Source organism: Phocoena sinus, chromosome 13 (assembly GCF_008692025.1).
Source record: "Phocoena sinus isolate mPhoSin1 chromosome 13, mPhoSin1.pri, whole genome shotgun sequence".
NCBI classification, from domain to species: domain Eukaryota; kingdom Metazoa; phylum Chordata; class Mammalia; order Artiodactyla; family Phocoenidae; genus Phocoena; species Phocoena sinus.
The window spans coordinates 2,071,647-2,089,376 of NC_045775.1; the positions used below are offsets into that span (position 1 = coordinate 2,071,647).

Sequence of the window (17,730 nt, forward strand, 5' to 3'; positions counted from 1 at the left end):
CGCACGAAGGACCGTGCTCTCTAGCGCTGTGCCAGGCCTGCAGAAGGAGCTGCCCTTGCTCCAGGGCGTCCCTGGAGCCCCATCAAGGGAAGAACGAGGACAGCAGCACGCGAGGCCCTGGGGGGCTGGTGGTGTTATCATCGTGCTGCCAGCGCACACGTTAACCCTAAAATTCAGAATTTCCTCTGTGCCGTGGACACACGCCCCCAAGAACAATGTGGAAGTGATGACAGATCACCTTTTTTTTTTTTTTTTAATTTGGCCGCACTGCACGGCATGTGGGATCTTAGTTCCCAGTTCGATCTTAGACCAGACCAGGGATCGAACCCGTGTCCCCTGCATTGGGAGTGCAGAGTCTTAACCACTGGACCACCAGGGAAGTCCCGACAGATCACTTTTAACATAAAGATTTTTAATCCAGTTTAAAAGAAATACTTAAAGCAAACTGCCCTTCAAATATGAGGTTAATTTAGGGTTTTTCTATGATTATAACGAATTAGGTATAATTGTATCTCAGAACTGTTAACTAAAAAGAAAGGTACAAGTTTTTCTGTTAAAATTCAAAGGCTTTATTGTAAAAGAGATTTACTGTAGGGAGTTTAACCTAGAAATCTCACCTGGAACGAGTAATAACCCAGATAAAATAAAAATTAATTATACACACATACAATCCCACAAAGGATCTAACCGGGATGATTCTAAGGATCCATATGTACCAGAATATAAGGTAACTCCAAGACACAAGCATAACATTAAGGCAGCTACTTTATCTTGAACAAAAACGTGGCATAATCAAGCGAGGCTCCCCCCAACACGCCAGCTCGCCCCCATGGCACCCCCTACCCAGCTTCCCCCGTGTTTTGGGAGAAAAGCGTCTTCTCTCTGCTCACTCCTCTCATCCACTGTCACTCCTTCGCACAGGGCAGGCGTGGCCTCGCCTGGTATCTGCTTAAAGTCCAAGAATCGGGTCCAGATGGGGCAGCTAAGTAGCTGCGTTTGGGGCGCTGAAACTCACTGGGTCACAGCTGAAGGCATGAGCTGACACAGGGCCACTGACCACTGATCCTGAATCAGAGAAAATGAGCAGATTTGCCCAGATCTCCACAGGTGCTTCCACGTACAAACTGGTTCTACAGCTGCTCCCATTAAAACGTATTCTGATCCAACAGCCTTGCAGAGGAAAGCTCACCTAGCCTCAAGTCTACAACACAAAAGCAAAGAGAATATGACTGCTTTTCTGCTGCATCAGGCCTGGGACCTTCACAAGAGGGGCCGGGGTGCGCCAGGCCCCAGGGCACCGCTAGGCCGTCTGCGCCAGAAACTCTAGGTACTGCCCGCGGGCCTCGAAGTGGTCCGCCGGCCGGTTGTACGCCGTCCACACTGGGTCTCCCACAAACAGCCGCATGGCCTTCACGTAGTTCTAGAAAACAAGCAAACACAGCAGCAATGGTGAGACCAGCTACGGAGGTTAACGCTCCTTGCTGTTTTATCCCTGGGCCTTAGCACTTTCTTCCATCTTCTGAAAGGCAGCGTCGGTGCCACGGCAAGAAGGCCTCGTGCTCGGGCGGCCAAAGCATCTGCGGCTCCAGCTCAGCGCTGACCCTGCACTCTCTCGGCAAACACCCCAGCCGTGAGCGCTGACCCCGCCTGGGCGTGTGCCCCTCCTCCCCTCCTGCTTCCTTTGGTACCGGTTTCCCACGAATCAGAAGGGAGGGCAGCCTGCGCCACAGTAGAAACGTGCACACCTGTCCGTCCAGGGTTCACTTGCAGCAATTTATCCCTCAGGTACACTCACGTTAAGTACAAAATGACGGATGTGTGAGGCTACTTATTACGGCACCGTTTACAACAGCAAAATGCTGGAAACAGTTGGCGTACCCATCTTTAGGGGTCACCCGTCAATGGGATAAATCAGGGTACGTCCCACAGTGGACACCAGGCAGCTGTAAACAGGAACGAGGCCCTTTACATCCTGAAACGAAACGATCCTAAAGCACCGCGAGCAGAAAAAAGGAAAATGCAGCCCCACCTACAGAAGTCGGCTACCTCCTGAGGAAAAGGGAAAGGGTACTGACTCACGTTCGCCTGATATGGGTGACAGCGCTCTAAGGAGATTTTTAAGGACATAACAGTGGTTACTTTCAGGGAGAGATACTGGGCGCTGAGAACAGGGGTGACAAGGCGACCCTTCTTCACACACCACCTCATAATCCTGAGTTCTAAACCTAGTGCGTTCAGTTCCTAGCCAAAAATCGTGCTTCAATCTCAGATTCGTCCGAATCACACCCAGAGACCCTCAGAGCCGCCCTATTCCTGCTTCTGTGGCCGGTCTCGGTGGCTCTAGTGCACGACTGTTAAGCCCAACCGAAATGCTCTTAAAATGACGAGGGAGCAGTGACCCTGAGACCCGCACAAAGCCGGACCCCTGGACGGATGCCTCCCGCTGACCTGCGTGCACGGGCCCGGGCGGGCGGGGGGCCCTGTGGCGCCGACCACTCGCTCAGAGGTAGGTAGAATCCTCGCCTCACGCCGCAGGGCTAAGAGTCCACGTCCGTGCACAGACCAGGCCCCGGCAGAGAAGACGAAAGGCCCACCTTCTCGTCCAGCGTGAAGCGGTGGTATATCCCGGCGGGGAGAGTGATCATGTCTCCTTTCTCCATGAAGATCCGGATCCACCTGTCCTCTTTATCCCTTACGTCGAAGTACCCACTGCCGTCCAGGATGTAGCGAATCTCGTCATCCAGGTGTAAATGCTCCTCATAAAACATCTTAATCTAGAGCAGGAGGGAGTTCTTGTGAGCCCTGAAAACCAGGACTGAGGTGCCAGACACGTGCTCCACAGATAAGAAATATCATCTTACGTACGAGGCGGCAGGAGCTACAATGCTTTGTGGAGCCGACCGGTGGACCAGCAGGAAAGGAAAGAAGGAACACACGGCGCTTACCACGTGCCGGGCGACGCTCTCAGGGCTTTATATGAATAACTCACTCAGGTGCTCTCTGCACCCGCCTTGGACAGATGAGGGATGTGGCTCAGAGAGGCTAGGTCGCCAGCCCAACATCACACAGCCTGGGTGTGTGGAGCCTAGACTCCCACGCAGACATCCTGGCTCCTGTAGCACACACACACATCACGCGATCACACCCCCCATCATGCTGATCACACACATCACGCGATCACTCGCACACACCGTCAGGAGACCAAATGCACAGAGCAGTCGCGTTGATCACGCAGGCAGATCAGAAGCCACGTGTGCATGTGAGGAAGGCAGTCACCGTCTCAACACTCCCACCTGTCCAAATGTACTCTTGTGTTTTTCAGATCTTTATCCCTCTAAGGTTTATAATAAAAATATTCAAATACGAACGAAAGTTGAAAGAATTCTACAGTAAACGCCCATCTTGCCTGGTTATGATCTCCCAGCTCTCTCCCTCCTGCGCAGGAGTTTTAAAGCTTTCCTTGAATAATGTCGGCACGTTTCTGGAAAATCCACAGATGTTTGGAAGATCACCACTGACAGTGAGAGCAGAGCACATGAACACTTCCCTGTCAACCCCGTGGGCCGGTGAGGCTGTGAGGACGGGCGCCCCGCCGCTCGGGGCCCCGAACCCCTGGAAGGTCAGCACAACTGAGCATGCGCTGACCCCGCCCCCCTCGCGGGGTTCACCCTGAAGAGACGCCCCGGCGACACACAACGTGCACACGTCACTCCCTGCCGTACTGGCCGTAAGACACTGGGAACAATTCACAGGCCCAAGCAGAGCGGGAGAGTACACAGCGGAACTGAGCCACCATCACGATAACCGCAGACCAGCAGCGCGGGTCACAGCGCGGTCAGCGGTACGGTGTGCAGGAGGCGGGGACACGGATCTGCCCTGTTGCATAATTTTGGCTTTAGAACCTAGTTATGTTTTACAGAGACATAAATAAAATGAAAACAGGCTTGGGGGCGGTGTGGGGGGGGGGCCATACGTCTGAAATCAAGAGAGACGCTCATAACCAAAGAAGGAAGAGAAAACTCATCTTAGTACCTTCTGAACACATTACTTTGACTACATCCTCAGTCTGAGACAGGACCACAAACAAGCCTGGAACTCCAGGGACCGGTCTGCTGTTCGCAACAGCGTGACTGCAGATGCCACCCCGGAAGCACGGGGTGTGTAGAAGGGCCGGCGGGACTGGAGCCGGGTTCTTGCTGTGGGAGGACAGAGACCTGAGTCTCTCTCTACAGACTGAGGAGTCGTCCCAGGAGTGTGACTGGACTCAGAGGCATCAGTGTGAGCCAAAGATTGCTCTCACACGGACATGCACACACACGGGGACACACACACGGGGACACACACGGACACACACACACGGGGACACACACACTGGGATACACACGGACATGCACACACACGGGGACGCACACACACACGGGGACACACACGGACACACACACATACAAGCGGACACACACATACACGGACACACACGGATACATACATATACACATGGGCACACACATATGCACAGACACGGACATACAGATATACATATGTGCACACACATATACACAGACACACACATACAGACACATACATACATACACACACGGACACACGAACATACACACAGATGGACACAAACACACAGACATACATACGTACACGGACACACACATACACACACACGGACATGCACACACACACACGGACATACAGACACAATACACACACCGACACACAAGTACACATACACACACGGACACAATACACACACAAGTACACACACACTCACTCTCTCTCTCTCCCTCTCTCTCTCTCCCCCCTCATCCAGTTGGCAGAAGGACCTGGGCACTGACCCCAGAGTAGCAATGAGGGCACCAAGCACCCTGTCTGGGTTTCCAAGTCCCCGGAAGAACAGCCGATTCCAGGGCCGGGTCAGGGGGAAAGCCTGGAACACGCTGACCCAGAAAGCACGGAGGTGCTGATAAGCGTGAGGGGACGTGTCAGGAGGGCAGGGGCCACTGACAGGGGTGCCCACTTGCCAAGTCTGGAACAATGTGAACATCAAAATGGATCATGGCAGGAATGCACTACAGAGCCATGAGGAAAATAAGACTCCATAAGCCCGTACTGATGTAAATCAACAGCAGAGAACGGAGAGGCCAGCTCAGTACAGGAGGATGACGGCTGGAAGGTCACCGTTTTCACCCTGACACTGACACTGTTTCAGGCAGGAACCATCAAGATTTACTAAAATCGCCAAGTCAAAGTTTGATAGAAAATACGATATTCACAGTCGAAAAGTAACTCTCCACAAATTTCTTATTTGTTACACAGGGGAAAAAATGGTCACTTCACAACGCAGAACCTTGATGGGCACAGCCTAACCAAGTTTAGCATCACCGGTGACACAACCCTCTGACAGCACGTGCCTCCCGACAAGGCACCCTGGGCAGACACAACACCACTCTGTAGAATTCCTGCCAAAAACGCAGAACCTGAGTCTAACCGCGCGGAAACCTAAGGCAAACGAGATAATCAGATAATAAAGAAGTTTGTTTTAGAAGAACAAGAGAGATAAGCCTGTATTAGGAACAGGGTTTTATTTCAGGAGAGAAGCTATTCTACAAGACGGTAATGAGGAAAATAATCTAACTACTAGCATTTACAATATATGAGCCCCTTCTGTGGAAGATGGGAAGTCTAAAATTCCAAGTAAGAAAACACCATTTAAATCTCAGAGGATCTCATGACTCAGTAGGGCACTTGGTGAAAACTTTCGTCATTTTGTAAGGTGATATATTATTTGTACTCTGACAAGAATAATTTGATATAGAACAAAGTGAGGAGATAAAAACCACAAAACACATCTCTTTTAAACAATGTTGGTGTCACTGCACCACTTTCATTCTTAGGTCAATGTGTTAAGTGTTGGTTCACCTACTTATATTTTCTTTTTCAGGAACACACACAGAAGACGTCCAAGCTAATGGAAGGGAGCCTTCCTGGCGGGTTCAGCAGAAAGAGGAGGAGACCAGGGGGAGGACCTGGGTTCTGGGCCTTGCTTTATCAACATGACCATGGGAAGCGGTCCACACCCCCTCCAGGTGTCCAATGATAAGACTAAGAGGCTAAAGCTCAGTGACTTAAGGCCATAGCTTCACAGTTCATAGCTCGGCACAATGAAAGAAAAAGTCTTGGGACCAACACAGCTGCCAACTTTTTTTTTTTGTTTTGCGGTACGCGGGCCTTTCACTGCTGTGGCCTCTCCGGTTGCAGAGCACAGGCTCCGGACGCGCAGGCTCAGTGGCCATGGCTCACGGGCCCAGCCGCTCCGCGGCATGTGGGATCCTCCCGGACCGGGGCACGAACCCGCGTCCCCTGCATCGGCAGGCGGACTCTCAACCACTGCGCCACCAGGGAAGCCCCTACACAGCTGCCAACTTTTGTCAAGAAAGAAAAATTCTAAAACAACTATTATTGTTGCTATTGTTTTACAACGGAGTCACCTTATTCCTGAGAAGCAACGATAACAGTTTCAAAAACGAGGCAGTCATTTAACTTATTAAAAACTCTGCACATCTGTTTTCTCATTTTGCCAAGGATCAGTGAGTTTCTTTATTAATGGGCACCCGGGAATTACCATAAAACTAAGAACTTAAAACAACCCTGACTTCACTTCCATATGAGATGGGGTAACAGAAACCGGATTTCCCCTCCCACCTCCAACAATCAAAACAAACACAATATAAGAAATAATGGTTTGCAAAACACCAGACACCAGGAAAGGGAAGAAAGCGACCCGTGAGGCAGAAACAAGAGAGGGGAACCCTACTCCTGCTCTAGTTCACCCCTTGAGAGAATTCTCAGGCGGTGGTGCAGGGAGCGGGGGACCCAGGCAGGGCACCCTGAGCTGAAGAGCAGAGCTGAGAATCTGGGGAGACCAAGGGAGCTAGTATGCAAGACGGGAGTACCCGAGGAGAGAACTTCACAGAGAAAATCCCAAAGACCCGCAGAGTATCTCCCTCCAGTATTCTTCTGACAGCACATCAGAATGTGCCTAGGAAAACTACCTGAGGCTGGGAAAAGAACCATTCGGATTCTTCAGGACTGAAATAACAGTTCCTGGCACTGACACCGATCCAGGAACAGCGCCTCTCCTACCAGTCAGACTGGGAAAACCTCACTATTCACCGGGCTTTGTGTGGTGTACACAAAGGAATTGTGCTTCATCAGTGGGGAATAATTAGCTATTGGTTGGTCTACCTAACAAATCTTAAAGGAAAGACCCAAAAGGATCAAATTGTTTCCAATAAGCTTATATGCATTCCAGAACAAAACTCAAGAATATTTATACTGATACAACAATATCCAGCACCCAAGGGAACAAAATCACAGTGTCTGGCATCCAATCAAATATTACCAAACATGCAAAGAAGTGAGAAAACATGACCTTTAACCAGAAGATAAATCAGTCAACCAAGACCAACTCAGACTTGAGTTTCCAAATGGAAACATGGACTCATACAACAGAGTAAGGAGCACCAGAAATGCTAACTATACGGTAATTAAAGAGTATTTTTAAATAGGATTTAAACCTCTTCACAATATAATTTACTATTTAAAAATGAAAACAGGGCTTCCCTGGTGGCGCAGTGGTTGAGAGTCCGCCTGCCAATGCAGGGGACACGGGTTCGAGCCCTGGTCTGGGAGGATCCCACATGCCGCGGAGCAACTAGGCCCGTGAGCCACAACTACCGAGCCTGCGCGTCTGGAGCCTATGCCCCACAATAAGAGAGGCCGCGACAGTGAAAGGCCCGCACACTGCGATGAAGAGTGGCCCCCCACTCACCGCAACTAGAGAAAGCCCTCGCACAGAACCGAAGACCCAACACAGCCAAAAATAAATTAATAAACAATTAAAAAATTAAAAAAATAAAAAATAAATAAAACCCTAAGGCAATCACTAAAACATTCTTTTTAAATGATAAGCTAAGAGGAAAGAAAACAGAATCACACAAAATGCTCAATTAAAATCAGACAAGGAAGAAAAAGAGGAGTATGTTTTTTAAATAATAAAGGACAAATATAATAAAAGATACAAATATGGTATATATCAATCCAACCACATCAATAATCAATTTAATGTGAATGGTCTAAATCCATCAATTAAAAGACAGAGACTGTCAGAATAGATTAAAAGCAAAAAACAAACAAACAAAAAACCCTCTAACTATATGCTGTCTATGGGAAATCCACTATAAATATAAATACACAAATAGGTTAAAAGTGAAGATCTGGAGAAAGAAACACCATGTTAACACTAATCAAAAGAAAGCTCAAGGAGCTACATTACTTTCAGACAAAGCAGACTTCAGTACAAGAAACTCACAAGGGATAAAGGTGTATACTATGTAATGACAAAAGGGTCAAATCTCCAGGAGGACATAACAGTCTTAAACAAGTATGCCTCTAACAACAGTAAGGATATAGTTGAACTGAACAGCGCCATCAATCAACTGGAAATAACTGACATTCACAGAATACTTCAACCAACAACAGTAGAACACACATTCTTCTCAAGCTCACATGGCACATTCACCAAGATGGACCATATTCTGGCCCATAAAACAAGACTCCACTTATTTACAAGGACTCAAATCATACAAAACACACTCTCTCACTACAATGGAGCTAATCAGAAACTAACAGAAGACAAATCTCTGGAAAAGTCCCCAAATAACTGGAAACTAACATATGTCAAGAAACCTATATAGTTCAAAGAAGAAATCAAAAAGGAAGTTAATTCGGAGATATTCTAAATTGAATGAAAATGAAAATACCAAACAAAATTTGTGTGATGCCACTCAAGCAGCACACAGGGGAACATTTACAGAACTAAACACCTTTATTAAAAAAGAAGGGGGGCTTCCCTGGTGGCACAGTGGTTGAGAGTCTGCCTGCCAATGCAGGGGACACGGGTTTGTGCCCCGGTCCGGGAAGATCCCACATGCCGCAGACCAGGTGGGTCCGTGAGCCATGGCCGCTGAGCCTGCGTGTCCAGAGCCTGTGCTCCGCAACGGGAGAGGCCACGACAGTGAGAGGCCTGCGTACCGCAAAAAAAAAAGAAGGAAGGCTTCATGTCAATGACCTCAGCACCCACTTTAAAAAATTAGAAAAAGAAGAGCAATTAAACCCAAGGTGAGTAGAAGAAGGCAAATAAAGACAAGAGCAGAATTCAAGGTAATAGAGAACAGAAAAACAATATTGAAAAATCAATGAAACCAAAAGCTGTTTGGTAAGATCAACAAAACTGATAAACTTCTAGCGGAACTTGGGCAAAGGAGAGAAGGGACACAAATTACCAATATCAGGAATGAAGGAGACAGCACTACAGATCCTACAGATATTGTGAGGATAATAAGGGAATAGTCTGAATAACTTCATGCCAATAAATCTGACAACTCAGATGGAATGGACAAATGCCTTGAAGGACACAAACTACTTAAGATTATTCAAGAAACAGATATTCCGGATAGCCCTATATCTGGTAAAGAAATTGAATTCGTAGCTAAAAACCTTCCTACAAAGAAAGCTCCAGGCCCATTTGGCTTCACTGGTTAATCTGCCAAACATTTAAGGAAAAATTAAACCCATTCTACATATACTCTTCCAAAAAACTGAAAAGGAGGGAGTATTTCGCAGCCTATTCTATGAGGCCAGCATTACTCTGATATAAAACCAAAATGAAGACATTAAAAAGGAAAGAGAAGCTTGTGTTTATTAGTAGCAAATATAATGATTCCCCTTTTCAAACGCTTTAGCGCTCCCTCACCTTTTCTTCGTAATTTGGTAGTTTGTCTTTGCATATGGTTATTATGTCCATCCAGGAGTAGTTTCTCTCTTTTCGGATCTTTTCTAATTCTGGATCATTCTCATATTTGTCAGCATCCAGCTAAAAGAGTTTAAAACACAAACAGGAAGCCACATGAATGCATTGAAATATTCTCTTTCTGGATCTCCAATATTATACTCCAAATTTATCATCCAGTCCTTTGTCCATACTAAACCAACCTTTCTCCCCCTCCTTTCCCTATTTCTTTTAATGGTTTTCCCACTCTCCATAACAGCTAAAAACTACGCAGTTGGGCTTCCCTGGTGGCGCAGTAGTTGAGAGTCCACCTGCCGATGCAGGGGACACAGGTTCGTGCCCCGGTCCGGGAAGATCCCACATGCTGCGGAGCGACTGGGCCCGTGAGCCATGGCCGCTGAGACTGTGCGTCCGGAGCCTGTGCTCCGCAACGGGAGAGGCCACAACAGTGAGAGGCCCGCGAACTGCAAAAAAAAAAAAAAAAAAAAAAAAAAACTACGCAGTTGTGTTTAATTCCCACCTCCCTTCTCTGCAACGGTCCTGCCTGGGGGATTCCAGTCCCACTGCCAGGAGCCCAGGGGAAGCTCTCATCGCCTCAAGCCTGTCCACACCACCATGTCCTGTTCCTCTGCCACCAATCCACTCTGCAAGTCTAACTGATCTCTCGATGGCACCTCTTTGGTTACGTTGTTTCCCTGGGCCAAAACACCTGAAGCTGTCAGAGCCTACAAATAAAAGACAAATTCCTTAGACAGAGACAAGAGGCCTTCTACCACCTGGCCCGGGCTGCCTTTTCTACTCCTCTGTCCCTATTCCCTGTTTTTAAAACACCTACATTCTAAACCAAATGTGATCATGGGCTGCTCTTCAAAACACCTGATGCCTCACAGCCCCACACCCCTGCTCCTGACACCTTCCTACGCCTGGAACGGCCTTTCCCTGTTTCCACTTATCACAATCCCATCAACTGTTTAACGTCCAATTTTTTTTTTTTTTTTTTTTTTTTTTTTTGCAGTACGCGGGCCTCTCACTGTTGTGGCCTCTCCCGTTGCGGAGCACAGGCTCCGGACGCACAGGCACAGCGGCCATGGCTCACGGGCCCAGCCGCTCCGCCGCATGTGGGATCCTCCCGGACCCGGGCACAAACCCGTGTCCCCTGCATCGGCAGGCGGACTCTCAACCACTGCGCCACCAGGGAAGCCCTAACGCCCAATTTTAAGGTCATCTTCTTCATGAACCACACCTCTTGGGCCCCAGACACCATTACTATGAACTCCTCCTTAAAACTACTGGCAAAGAATTTCACACATTTTGCCTTATGTTGCAATAAAATGCGCGTGGTATCCCAACTACTGAATAGCAAACTCAGAATACCTCAAAGTACTAGTCAGCGATACGTTAATTGCTAAAAGACGACTCCCCAGATGTGCAGATCCACACAGTATGCACTAGGTCACCATCCACCTTCAAACCCTGAGCGCGTGAGCGCTTCCTACCGCCCTGCGGCAGCACTAACAGAACGGGCAAAAAGGCTCCCCCTGCTGTCGCTGCTCAAGCGCGGTGACTATTAAGAAAGGTACGAAAATACAGAGTAAACGCAGTTTAATTTCGACAGCCCTTTGCCTCACCATACAGAGCACAACGAGAAGGCAGGAGAAACTGGGCTTGATCTCCTGGAAAACCGCAAAGCTGACTTTTACAGCGTCTTACTGTATCCTTTGGGTACATTCAGAAGTTGGCCACCGTCTCACACCTGCTCTTAAACTGTCACATGTACCGCGAAACCCGAAGTGCAGGGATTTGCAGTAAAACTAACTTATTTTCTTCTCAGAACAGACGCGATACTGCCCTGAAGACACCGCCTTCCAGGAGGTCGTGGGGGTCGCCCCGGCCCCTCCCCCGGAGACCCGCACTCGCCGCGGGCCCTGCAGGGACCCCAAGCCCTCCCGCCCCGCCCGTCCCGCCTTCAACCCGGGCGGCCGACGACCCCGCCGGCACCGGACCCTCCGCAGTGTTCCGACCGCTCACACCCTGCCCCCGCCTCGCCCTGGGCGCCGACACCCCCACCCCCGACCCCGCAACCCCGCTACTGAGCCTGCGCAGTGCGCACCACGGCCTGGACGCCGACCCCCGGCCCCGCCGCCGGGCATGCGCAGGGCGCAGGGCGCACGGGGTCCCATCATGGCGGCGGCCACCGTTCCCGGGGGCGCGGGGTGCGCGGGAACTCGGGGATATGAACGGAGGGCTCTCCCGCCCGCCCGCGACCCCGCCCCGGAGCCCCCGCCCCGCGAGACCCCGACCGCGCCCCCGGTCCCACGTACTTTCCAGTAAAGGACCCCGAGCCCGCGCAGCTGCTCCAGGTCGACCGGGCGCGCGGGCTCCCCGCGGTGGGGCCGCCGCGGGTCGTCGGCCGACTTGTCCATGTACCAGGCCTGCACCATGGCCGGGCCCGGGGGCAGCGTCGGCGCCTGACCCCGGACCTGATCGGGCCGGTCTAAGCCCGGGACCTGCACCCGGGACCCGCGCGGGCTGCCCCTCCCCCGACCCGTCCCCCGGGAGCCGCCGGGAGGGAGGGAGGGAAGGAAGGAAGGAAGGAAGGAGGGAGGGAGGGAGGGAGGGCGGCGCGGGAAAGGAAAGTGGGCGGGACGCGCTCCGAAGGCCACGGGCCGAGAGCTTCCCGCGGGCCGGCGGATGGGCTCCGAGCGCGGGTCAGGTGTCCCCCGAGGGCTGTCTTCCGGCTCGGCTCAGGCCCGGTGACCACCGGGAGCCGAACCTGAGCGGGGCCAACCGCCCACCCGTGGCTGTCAGTCAGCTCCTCGTGCAGGAGGCCGAGTGTGGCCCGGCCCTGCGTGAACTCAGTCGTCGGGGTAGGGGCTGCCTGGCTGGCACTGTGTTCCCGGTGCGCGGGATCGGGTAAAATTCAGCGCTCTCGAGCACCGCGCACGTGCCTCGCGGGGTGAGGGCTACAGTCTCCTTGAACATCCAGACGCCATCTTGTGAAGCAATTTATACCGAGATCAAATAGTTTGTATTTTACAGCGAAGAAAGCAAATGCCAAAAAAAAAGAGTGATTTTTGTTAAGCCCGTGCCGCTGAGATGGTGCACAGAGGACCCCCGGCATCATTCAGGGTGGGATATTGTACTCTCCGTCCCCCCCATGTTTACAATATCAGCAGTCTGCAGTACCCCCCTATAATTTTAAATTGCTTCCTTTTTCCCTTTTTCATCTCATCTCCTTTCCCTATATAATGTCATGTCCTAGAATAAATACAAGCTTCCCAATCCTTGAATTTCTAATCAGTTTAGCTGACAAGGGGGGAAAAATCCAGCTGCTCAATCAGCCTAGGTTTATCTTTTCAAATCGATCAAAGAGATCAGCTTATCTCAGCCATTCACCCCAGTGTCTTTAACAGGGAATCAAGTAACTAGAACACGTGTGGGACTTAGGCTGGACTGCTCTCAGACAGTACATCCCCAAAGCATACAGCTGACTCTAGAACCTCCAGAAATACTGTGTGAAGAGCACACTTTTATTTCAATTCGGTTCCGTTGCACCCTGACTGCAAACACAGGATGCAACGTGTGGGCACGTGTGTGCCCACATCCTTCTTAGAGAGACTGCCTCTTCAGCGCCTCACTTGACAATTACTGCTCATCCTTCAGGGTTCCACGTGAGACATCACTGCCCACTTTTTTTCTGCCCCTCACTGCTCTCTCCTTCCCTCCTCACCCTTCTCAACACTCCCTCAGGTTCCCAGATCCAACCACAGCCTCTGTTCTCATCAGCCAGTTCATCACAGCCGCCACTCCCTGTTCCTTCAGCCCGCTCCTTACCCCGCCCCCCCCCAGTTGTGGCTCCTCTCCGCATGCCCACAACATTGTGGAGTGTCCCAGGGCTAATAAGTACCGCAAAACTAACGTGGCCAAACCGAACTCGAGTCCCGCACATCCAAACATGCCTGTCTCTATCCTTTGCCAACTCCGTAAACAGCAGCAGCAACCACCCAGTGCCTTGATCCAAAAGCAGCAACCACCCAGTGCCTTGATCCAAAAGCCAAATAGGAAAAGGGGTTTTCCTATTTCCTCTCCCTCACCCTCAACATCCAGTCCTACCTACAGCGAATCCTGTGGATTTGAGCTTCCAAACACACCACAAATCCCCTCACATCCCTGCGTCCCCCTCCTCCTGCCTGTCGTCTTGCCTGATGGAGCTGCTGACAACTGGAATCGACCGCCTGCTTCCATCTCTGCCCCACTGCAGTCCGTCCTATGCAGAGCGTATATTTAAAAACACAAACCAGATCATGTCACTGATCGACTTTAACCCTCCTTGCTAACTCTGCCCTGGCTCCACGGCCCATGTGGCTGGCGCCTGACCACCTCTCCCTCTTGTTCTCTGCCCTCCGCCTGCCTGGGCCTCTGCCTGCCCGGGCCTCCGCCTGCATCTCCCGCCCCTCCTCGCTGCCAGGGCTTTGACCTGCAGTTGTCCCACCTTCCTTCTTTGCTCTTCCTTTCTCCAAGCACTTTTCTCCTGTGTACTTCCATTTTTCAGCGTAAATATCCTTTTTTTTTTTTTTTTTTTTTTAATATTTTTGGCCTCATGGTGCAGCTTGTGGGATTTTAGTTCCCCGACCAGGGATCAAACCCGCACCCCCTGCATTGGAAGCACATAGTCTTAACCACTGGACCGCCAGGGAAGTCCTGTCGGTTGTTTTCTTAAAAGACAGGCTCGGGACTTCCGTGGTGGTGCAGTGGTTAAGAATCTGCCTGCCTATGCAAGGGACACAGGCTGGATCCCTGGTCTAGGAAGATCCCACATGCCGCGGAGCAACTAAGCCCGTGTGCCACGACTACTGAGCCCACACGCCACAACTACTAAAGCCCGTGCACCTAGAGCCCGTGCTCCGCAACAGGAGAAGCCACCGCAGTGAGAAGCCCGCGCACCGCAACGAAGAGTAGCCCCCCCCCGCTGGCCGTAACTAGAGAAAGCCCGCACACAGCAACAAAGACCCAATGCAGCCCCACCAAAAAAAAAAAAAAAAAAAAAAAAAAATATATATATATATATATAAATAAAAGGCTCAGTCCATTTTGGGGAAAGTGTCTGCCAAACACCCTGGTTGGAATAACCATAGTTATTTGGTGGCAAGCTCAGCTTGCAGCTCAATCATACAAGAGCTTTTTCCCTCAAAACAACCAGGGAACTTTGGCAAACAGTAGAGATGCTTTCTGTATGCTTCCTGCTTTGCCCCAGAGGTATTACAAAGATGTCTGCTGGGGGGGGGGGGTCAAGATTAATAAAATTAACGATTTTTACTACTTCATCAGGACATTCTTAAGAGAAACGGGGCTTTGTTTTGCTTTGTCTTGTGAAGGACACTATCACTGCTGGTAGTTTTGTGCTGCGGCCCAAGCCACCGTCAGGCAGCAACAACGTGACCCACCTGGCTTCACCTCGTTCCTGCGGCACGCAGCCCGGGGGGAAGCGGGTACTGTCCTGGCATCCTCACCAAGCTGCTCTCCTCCACTCACCTGCCCTTTAAGAACGCAGCTCTCTGGAACAGACCCAAACCACTATGTGTAAAATAGAGAAGCAACAAGGAATTATACCCATTGTCTTGTAATAACGTACAATGGAGTATAATCTGCAAAAACGCTGAGTCACTATGTTGTACACCTGAAACTAACACTGTAAATCAACTATACTTCAATAATTAAAAGAAAAAAAAATGCAGCCCTCAGCTCTGTTGTTTAGGGTGCAGGTGACTGAAATCCAACAAGCTGCTTAAGCAGACAAAACAAAACAGAGGTCCTGGCTCACGTTACTGAGAAAGGTTAGAGCATCCCTTGCCTTGAGCGCAAGTGGATTTGGGGCTCGGAGGAACTTAACAGCTCTGTCTGTCTCTGCCTGTGTCCGTCTGTCTGCTCTCTCTCCACATCCCAACTAGCTTTTCTCTGTGCTTTGGCTTAATTCTCATCCACCGGGAAGAGCTTTTTGTACATGTCAGGAAACAGCCACCAGTAGCTCTGAAACTGCTTGTAATTCAGGGAAAAGGAGCTCTTGATGTAGTGTCTGGACATCCAGTCTCATGGAAGTTTCCAGGTGGCCAAGCAAGAGCCACGTGTCCACGCCGTGGGTCTCTGTGGGAGTCCAAGGCCCGGTTGTGGCCACGTGGGTAGCCGTCAGGGAAGCCCCGAGCCTGGCAGCCCCATCACGGCCTCAGGATGGACAGGGAGACAGCGTGGCCCCAGGAAAGAAGGAACAGCTGGGCAGACAGCACAACGGATGCTCACGACAAATACAAACTGCCAAATTCTCCTACTTTTGGAGAGTTTCTAATAAGGAGAGAATAAAAGAGGTGAGCAAAACGGCTCTCGGCTTCTCATCCTTCTGTGTCTTCAGCTCAATCCCGTCCCTCCCGGGCCCTCAGGCTAACCCCAGTCCAGGCGATGCCAGAGCAAACCCAATTCCACGGCGGGAGGCTGTGTCTAAACTCCTCTCCCATTAGGGCCAAACTTGAGTGAATGTCTTTAAATGGAAGAAGCTGGAAGGCTTTCTGGAAAATATAGAAAATGTTCAGGGAGATTGAGCGTAATAAATAATGGAGGACATGGCAATAGCTAGAAGCTACAAAAGACCACCTGGGTGAAAAGCACTGTTTCAGGAGCGTTTTAAAAGAGAGAGCTAGAAATAAAAGTTTTTTGTGAAACACAAGGGTCCATCCATCAATAAATGTAGAGTTAACAGTAAGACCTACGGAATGAAACCAGTGGGACGGCCCCAGATCCCACAAGTCAAGAAGACCTGGCAAGTTCACTAACTCAGCACATAAAAGGACAAGAACTTTAATAGAATGGAGCTGGGTGACTGAGAATTGGACGCCTATGAAACTGTTCTTTTTTGTGTGTATATTTGAAAAATTCTGATACTAATTTTTACAAAAAGTTCTGGGATTTTGAACTGAGAAACAAGCCATCTGTGCATGTAAATTTTTTCAGCTGAAAAAGGGAGCACGAGTCTGGATTTCTTAACAAAGAAGGAATGTTCAGGACCAGCTGCCTAGAGGCCCCAGTCAGCAAAATTTTGTTCAAACTAATTAAAAGGAAAACGTTTCTCTTGATCTTAATGCATCTCTGAAATGAGGTCGAAGACATCCACACAACCTTAGCCTCCTTTTCCTGGGGGGGAAATGCAGGCATATTTACAGCATGTCAGTGAATTATCCCAAACCTTCGTGCCTCCAGGATGAAAATAAAACCGAATGTTTATTCCAGTGTGAGGTCACCTCTCCCATCTTCACTTGTCATCTTTGGGATCCTAGTGTCCCCCAAACACTTGCTCCGATAAAGCCTTTCCCCAAATGTGTTCCAAGTCACATATGTTGAGGAAACTGACTCAAAAAAAAGGGTTTTGAGGTCAAACACTGAGGAAACTGCTGATGTTATCTCTCTCCTGAAAACTGGTGATGTTTGTCATGGAGAAATTGTCTAATGGTGACAAAACTTGTCCCCATTCTAGAGTGGCAACCACTAATTCTAAATGTGTTCCACAGAACATGCTTTGGTAAACACTGTCAAACGTTCAGAAATATCAGAAGTAAAACCAATGCAGCACCAGAGAGGTAATTAGTAAAAAAATATTGTGCACACACCAAAAAGAGTTTGAAAACCAGGAGGACTCCAACCAAAACACAAAAGGTGGAGAGGGATAAACTGGGAGATTGGGACTGACGTATACACATTACTCTATATAAAATAGATAACTAATAAGGACCTACTGTATAGCACAGGGAACTCTACTCAATACTCTGTAATGACACATATGGGAAAAGAACCTAAAAAAGAGTGGATATGTGTATATGTATAACTGA

General features: G+C 49.7%; 1 protein-coding gene across 2 annotated transcripts; it reads right to left on the reverse strand.

Annotated features, from left to right (window-relative positions):
• Nucleotides 1-395: 395 nt before the first annotated feature.
• ADI1 (acireductone dioxygenase 1) lies at nucleotides 396-12,430 on the reverse strand. Of its 2 annotated transcripts, none has more exons than XM_032652054.1 (4): nucleotides 12,181-12,430; nucleotides 9,824-9,943; nucleotides 2,595-2,774; nucleotides 396-1,420 (listed from the first exon to the last, which is right to left on the reverse strand). In XM_032652054.1, exons 1-4 carry the CDS (start codon nucleotides 12,298-12,300, stop codon nucleotides 1,301-1,303), a joined length of 540 nt encoding a protein of 179 aa, XP_032507945.1. In that variant the 5' UTR covers nucleotides 12,301-12,430; the 3' UTR covers nucleotides 396-1,300. The 2 variants fall into 2 exon arrangements, with proteins under 2 accessions (XP_032507945.1, XP_032507946.1); XM_032652055.1 differs by lacking the exon at nucleotides 12,181-12,430 and adding an exon at nucleotides 11,970-11,998.
• Between the last annotated feature and the right edge of the window lie 5,300 nt (nucleotides 12,431-17,730).

What these genes read in the sequence shown, in the direction of transcription:
- ADI1 (XM_032652054.1), bottom strand. Translation starts at nt 12,300, where the DNA reads ATGGTGCAGGCCTGGTACATGGACAAGTCGGCCGACGACCCGCGGCGG. An exon ending in TCGGGGTCCTTTACTGGAAA is followed by an intron (nt 9,944 to 12,180) that starts GTACGTGGGACC and finishes AAACTCTTTTAG; the next exon opens with CTGGATGCTGACAAATATGA. An exon ending in TACCAAATTACGAAGAAAAG is followed by an intron (nt 2,775 to 9,823) that starts GTGAGGGAGCGC and finishes CTCCTGCTCTAG; the next exon opens with ATTAAGATGTTTTATGAGGA.